This window comes from Fukomys damarensis, unplaced genomic scaffold, assembly GCF_012274545.1.
Source record: "Fukomys damarensis isolate Sample0158 unplaced genomic scaffold, DMR_v1.0_HiC HiC_scaffold_21, whole genome shotgun sequence".
Taxonomy (NCBI): Eukaryota; Metazoa; Chordata; class Mammalia; order Rodentia; family Bathyergidae; genus Fukomys; species Fukomys damarensis.
Genome location: NW_022900933.1, coordinates 22,427,314 through 22,434,549, shown reverse-complemented (window position 1 = coordinate 22,434,549; position 7,236 = coordinate 22,427,314). Strand labels below are relative to the sequence as shown.

Here is a 7,236-nt window from a genome sequence, read left to right as displayed (position 1 = left end):
TAAAAAAAAAAAAAAAAAAAAAAAAAAAACTCAAATAAAAGTTTTAAGTGTTAAAAGAAAAGAGAAACTCCTACACAGCGCTTTTCAGGATAGCTAAGGAAAAGGTTTTAGTTTATTGAATTTCCATCTTGTAATGAGAATGACTAATGCAGACAAATTCAGCACGCATTTTAGGATGTCACAGAGGCATTGCTATGACATTTGAGGAAGTTAAGGAGTAACAGGTGGTGTTCAGCCCCAGACATATCACAGATTCTCAACCCTGGACACACAACTGAACTACTCAGGGGGCTTTTAAAATACACAGGTGTTCAAGATCTGGTCCAGGACAATTAAATCAGATTTTATGAGGGATGGATCCGGTACTTTTACTTTTCAAAAGCTTCCTAGGTGGTTATAATGTGTAGGAAAGGTTGAGATCCACTTTGAATTGAATCTATTAGTAAAATATTGTCATCAACACAATGTTTATGAGGAGCACTAATTATTCCCTCTTGAGCCTCTAAAAACTGTGTTTATTTTGAGTATTACAATGGTGCTGTGCTTTTGTTTTGAATTACCCATTCTTTAAACAATTATCTTTTGATTTATCAGGTCTCTGGTAAATGATGGACACATTCACACTGAGGCTTCTCGGGAGATAGTGTTGGATTCTCTGGGGGTCTTTTCCATACCCATTGAGAACACAACGCTTGCTCTGTTATCCCATTCACTTGTCTGTATTCCCCCACTACCGGGAACTCTTTACCCCATGTATAGCAACATTATATAAATTCTTTTATTCCAAATATTATATCTCTATCATAAAGGAAACAGTGGAACACATTTAAAATGATTAATTTATTGTTTAAGGACTGCAAGAGTTTGACCTCGGGTGAAGTGAGTCGCCCAGAAGGCAAGAGTCACTTTGAAGGCTGCCAGTTTGCTTCCCTAAGTTTCAGCATAGCCAATGCTCCAAATTTTCTACTGAAATTCTTAGTTCAGAAGCGTGAGCCTTTCTCAAGAATTTAGAGAGATAGTCCTTCAGTCCCCAACATGGGAACCAAAATTATTCTTTCTCCAATTTAAAGGCACCTCCTTTCAGGGCTGGTAAAATATAGTTGTGAAGTCGTGTAGGGACTATTTCATCAGTGGGATAGTAGTAATACTTTGCTTACTTTATCCCACTTTAAAATTTGAAAAAATCAGATCCCATCTCATCTTCAAATCTCTTCTTATCTTGTCAATCTTATGTAATCACTACAATGACTATCTCATTTATTATCCCAAACAGGATATACTGTGCGACTAATACTCAAGCCAGAAAAACAGGTGGGATTTTGCTCTGTATCAGAAAAACCTAAGTTCACCCTGGTGATCTCCCCACCTGCCCCGAGATATACCATATCTTCATTTCTCATGTATGTGTATTTGTTTTCACTCAACAAATATCTATTGAACATTTGCCTTATGTCAGATGTCTGGATGGAAACTGGCAAAACAAACTTCTCCCTAGCTTCAAAGAGTTCCTGGTAGTGGGGGATACAGATAAGTAAATGGGATTAACAGAGCAAGCGTTAAGTGTTCTCAACAGGTATGGAAAAGACCCCCAGAGAATCCAACACTATCTCCCTAGAAGCCTCAGTGGGGCCTTCAGATCTGCCTGGTGTCCTGTCAATCTCAGTCAGCCCTTCTCTTATTGTCAACACAGTTTTCAAACCTCAAATTTCAAACAGATAGCTCTAGCCTCAATCTTGTTAGATAACCTTTTAATGATTTGTAGAAAATATTGAAATCTTGAAATGTGAATGTCTTGCATTCACCACCAAGAACAGCACATTAATTTACTTGCATCTGCCCAGTCTTTTACTGTAACTTTCTTATTATGATACAAAAAGTCTCCACCTTCCTACAGAAAGTCAATATTTCGGCTTGGATTCCATCCAATCTTGCCTCCTCAAGGACCACATGCTCTTAAAGTTGTTCTTTCTTACTCTTAGTGTCCCTCTCTCTCTTCTCTCTCTCTCTCTCTCTCTCTGCTAATACCTTCTTCTTCTGTTTCCAGTTACATCCACCTGCTTACTACCCACAAGTCTCAATCTTTTCTCAGACTTCTCCTCTGTGTACTCCACACACACAGCATTTTCAATGCTCCTTACTCTACTTTTTCTTTTTCCAGTTTACAGTATTCCTGTCTAAATTGGTATATAATTTACTCATTTATTATGTTCTTGATCCGTGGCCTGTTTCCTCCCGTTTGAATATAACCTCTGTGGGAGCAAGGACCATTATCCATTTGTTCCCTCATGGATCCTTAGCTCTCTGAGGAGTGATCGACACATGCCAGAGGCTGCATACTTACTGAATGAATAAAAATCATGTCTGTGTCATGATGCCCACTGTATACACCTGTACCTCAAACAGCATATGCTCCAAACTAAATTCTTAACTTACCCCATGCCCCTCCACAGCAAAACACAAAAACTTCCTGTGCATCTCAGTGAATGTGTTCATCAACTGTACAGATGTCCTAATCTCCACCTCCCTCTAAATTCAGATCAATGAGCTTTAAGTATGTAAATACTCCCGTAGTTATTTATTCAGTTTCTCTATGTTGTCTTTATTCCACTCAGCCACCGTTATTCAATTTGCTGTCTCCCTTGCGTGCCACATTGGCCTCTGCCCTGGCTTCCTGTCTCCAGCCTCTGCCCTGTGAACCCTTCTCCACAGCACCACCCAGGTGACGCTTCTGAAATGAAAATGTGCTCATTCGGTGGCTTGGGCCTTTGGGAAGATTTCACATTTCTTTACATGATCGGTAGGACTTTCCTATTGTCCACCTCTCTCTTTGCTTGTTTTTGTGGTACTGTTGATTGCAACAATGGCCTGTGCATGCTAGGCTAATGCTTTAGTGCTGAGCTATACCCATAGACTTTTTTTTTTTTTTTTTTTGAGATAAGGCCTGGATAAATTGCCCAGACTGGCTTTAAATTTCTAATCCTCCTGCCTCAAGCCCGGGAGTAGCTAGGATTACAGGTGTGTACCACCACACCTGACTTGCTTTTTATACTTCCTTCCTTCCTTCCTTCCTTCCTTCCTTCCTTCCTTCCTTCCTTCCTTTCTTCCTTGTTCTCTCTGCCTCTCTCTCAGCCTAAGCTCCAGTCCCAACAAAGGTAGTCCAATTCCTCAGAACTCTAGGTTTTTTCCTCCTGTTTGGGACTATCTCTCCCCGTATTTTTTGCTAGATGATGCAGATCACAGGTACAGCACCATTTCTTTTCAGAAGCCTTCTGCAGCCTTCGCTCTGCTGCCAACCAGGTCATGGGTAACTCACCCTCTCTTCCATGTATCCATTGTGTTCAGTGATTGACCCCATCACGGCAGTCATCTCTCCCTTAGGAGCGGATGGAAGCTCCGTATTGTCTGCTGTTATATTTGGAGCACCTTACCACATGCTAGGGACCTTGTAGGGCCCAATAAATATTTGTTTCTTTTCTTCCAAGAAACATTTGCTGAATGAAGTAAGAGCTAAGCTCTTGGGACATCCACGTGAAGACAAGAAGACAGTTGTTTAAGAGTGGTGAGGGAAAAAGAAGAGCTAAAAGGGATTTGAGATTTTTATGTTTCAACATGCTGAATGGTAGGGCTATTAAAAGGAGGAGCAGAGAAGGAACAATCTGGGCCAAGATGATGTGTTTATTTGGGATCAACTGAATTACAAATTCTTGTGGGACACTACATGTTGATATTTGGAAGGAAGTTTCTGATGAAGGCTTGAATTGTAAGGGTGATTTGGGTCTAGGGATTAGGAATTAACTGTAGTAGGTGATAGTGAGGCCAAAGGAATGGAGATGTTGATGCAAGGAGAGTAGGGCATAGAGGAAACAAGACCAAATACACAGAAAAAGAACTGACATGTAAGGAATTGGCAGAAATGTTTTAAATGAGAAGTCAGGAAAGGAGACTGAGGAAGATTTGGGATGAGATGATAAGTGTGATGAGTGAGAAATATCAAAGAAACCAAAAACCGCAAGAATTTTAAAAAGGAAGTGCTGGTTAGCAACATCAAAGACGACAAAGAATGTAACTGAGAATGGTCTCTTAGCCTCAGCACTGCTGGAGTTTTGTACTACAGTGCGGGGGCTGTCCTGTACCCTGCAGGCTGCTCAGCAGTGCCCTTCTCCTCTGCCCACCAGATGCCAGGAAGAGTTCCCTCTCTGGTTTTGACAGCCCAACGTGTCCAGTGTCAGAACCGTCTCTGAGTGAGAACTAGTAAAGTAGCAAAATAAATGTTCAGTAAATGGTTGTGAAATGAACACACTTAGCCAGGAATTGTACAGGTCGCTCCTGGTGATGTTATCTGGTATATATGAATTACCTGGATTGTATGTCAGAATTAATGAAATGAAATAAAGACACACTATATTTTTCAGCCTACCATGGAACTTCTTTTTCTCCTAACAGAGTACATGGCAATTCAGTTTTCAAGGTTTAGAATTATTTTTAATTTTTTTGTTTTCTTTTTTTTTTTTTTAAGTATAAAAGTCTGAAACCATTGGCTACATTTTTGACCAAATGTAAGCATTTGTGTTCATGTGCATTGAAAAGTGAGTCGGTTGGCAACTGGGATAAGTGGATTAGAGAGCAGTATATACATCTGTTTGTAGAAGACAGTCCTAGCTAAGGTCCTCCCATGTTACAAGATATATTAAAATAAACCAAGAATGACGAACTTCTCAGGACCAACTCCATTTAAATTTGCTTTAGGTTTTAAAAAATATCTATGAATTAGTAAGTAGTTATGAAGCAAAATTAGACAAATGCCAGCTATATAAAATTTTCAAATACATTAAAATATAAATGCTACTAACATCTGCAAGTACTACAATAAATATTTTTCTTAACAGAACACATTTTAAAAAGTAGTATGTCACAACTGCAAAGTTCTCTTTATATTAAAAAAATGACTTACATCCTGGAAATATTGGGCAGATTTGAAAATGCATGGCTGGGGATGGTTTTCAGATGTGTCTCTATGAGCTTCCTAGGAAAACAACAGTGATACAGTTAGAGCTTTCACCATTGGTTTTTCTTGTGATAACTCACCTGAATTATAAAAGATACATTAGCAGGTGCATCATAGACCTCTCATCATACATGATCAACACAAATAATGCTCCATGAAAACTTGTCATTCATCCTGTGATGGTGTGGGTTTATAGAAGATAGAAAAAGACAGGAAAGGACTCTGGCTTGAGTATTAGCTGGAGGGGGCACACTCTGATGAAAAGGATCAGTCTGGCCCACCCGCAAAAGCAGGAGACCTGCTTTCAAGGATTAGCCAAGGTGGGCCAGAGTCCAGTCGATCATTACCTTGGTCCTGATTTCTTCATTCTGGATGAGTCGTCCTGGCTTTGGGAATGATTCGGTTCCCATAAAATGATTGCCTTTGTGGTGGCTTCAGTCATGCAAGGCTCTGCTTTTCATGAAACCCAAGTGATTGCTGGTTCAGGACAATGGCTGGAGACTGCAAAGCATTGCTCCAGAGAGTTCTGGAACTGGACATTCAGTGAATGTCCCTGAGAATCTTGGAAAACTCTTTAGTTATTCTTATTTTGATGCCCTCTATCTTGAAGGAGGATGAGATAGACTAGGTAAATTTAAGGCTAATAAACTTCGTGCTGGCGTAGTTTAGACACTCCATATATGACTAACTTGTCTATATGCAGAGCTGAAAATAATTTGACCTAGAGTTTTACAAAATGAAAAGCTTTGTTCTTCTTTTAGTTACTTATTGGGCATTTGTAGGCCCAGGTAAAGAGTCACAGTATTTAGCAAAAACCACATTTAAGTTCCTATCAGAATAGAACACAAATCATGCTTTAATGAATAACAGGTTAAGGATGCAGGAGTGAGTTTGTCCTTTGTTCCTATGGTGACCTCTAACTACCTCAAAACATACAACTTTTCTTCCCCAGCAAGGTAAGTATTGAGAGTAAGATTCAGATGCAGCAAATAAATATTCGTCTATGGATTAAAGTTAACTAGTATGCCAAACATTACATTCCATTTGTTAACTGAAATGCACAAAATACATTCATAAGTATATTAGGACTTCTGAATTCATATCATGTACTTATCAGTAATAATAATTTGGAATGCTGACAAGGATATACATCAAGTACCTATTAGGAGGAATTAAACACATTTACCTTAAATATTAGAAAAGCTTATTTTAGTGTTACAATATTTTTCCCAAGCAAAGGTCTCTTCAACCATTAACAAGATATTGTCACTTATTTGCTGCAGTTTAGAAATAACTAACTAATAAGGAGCTAATTCTTCCTTAGAGGCTTAAGACATCTTTGTTGGATATGTAACTTAAAAGTGTGGCTTTTCCTCCAGTCTGCTTTTTTCGGCTGCAGCTTCACAATGCTGAGACTGTTTTCCTTACAAGTAAGGAGGCCTCTTCATCACTCCTCTATGTCTCGTCATGAGCATTCCTTTTCTGAGTTCCCCTCCTCATGTGGTGACTATTTGAAATAGAATCCTTGGGGGGAGATGTGGTCTGTGGTCCTCCTTCACTTTGCAAAACGACAGTGTCTCAGTATTAGTAATCATCTCCTCTTGTCAGTTTTTGTCGTTTAAATATTAATACTCAGACACTTAGTAGTAGCTTCTTTATAGATAGGATAATAACATTGTGGATTTTCCCACCCAGGCTGCAGGGCTATGCCTGAGTGATCCACTGCCTTGATCTATGATTTCTTTGAACTCTTCATTCTTGCAGGGCTTAAAATACACCTATAATTTGCCAAATCAAGACATCAGCAGGCCAGATTACTTTATAAAAGGACCTATTAATTTATGTATATGGGAAGGTGATGGAAATAACAAGGGTACATTATCTACTCCTTGCAATCCCTAGTCTTTCCCATAAAGCCCCAAGTTGTTCTAACATAATTTCAGATGTTCAAGTCCCATAGACTACCTGTCCCCTCTTGAAGTTCTCCCAGTCACATTCTCTTAACTGGGTTGATAGAGCAAAATAAAAGACAGATAATAGGAAGTAGAGAGATAGATGTTTCTCAAATAGAAAGCGGGGGAGTAAGGGTAAGAAAAAAGGAATTAAGGTGTGTTATGCATATATACCAGCTCTGTATAGGGAATGTGAATGTTATGTCCTGCAAGCATGCATAAAATAAAAAACAAGATAAAAATAAAGTGAAAAAAATTTATATGTATCCAGATCCCAGA

At 39.0% G+C, this 7,236-nt stretch overlaps 1 protein-coding gene across 2 annotated transcripts in view; it reads right to left on the bottom strand.

Moving 5' to 3' along the window:
* Positions 1-7,236, bottom strand: part of Tshr (thyroid stimulating hormone receptor) — a 144,003-nt gene that overhangs the window by 75,951 nt on the left and 60,816 nt on the right. For both annotated transcript variants that reach the window (XM_010616243.2, XM_033766893.1), the window contains exon 2: positions 4,952-5,023. In XM_010616243.2, coding sequence (XP_010614545.1) covers positions 4,952-5,023 — 72 coding nt within the window. The remainder of the gene's footprint in view (positions 1-4,951; positions 5,024-7,236) is intronic.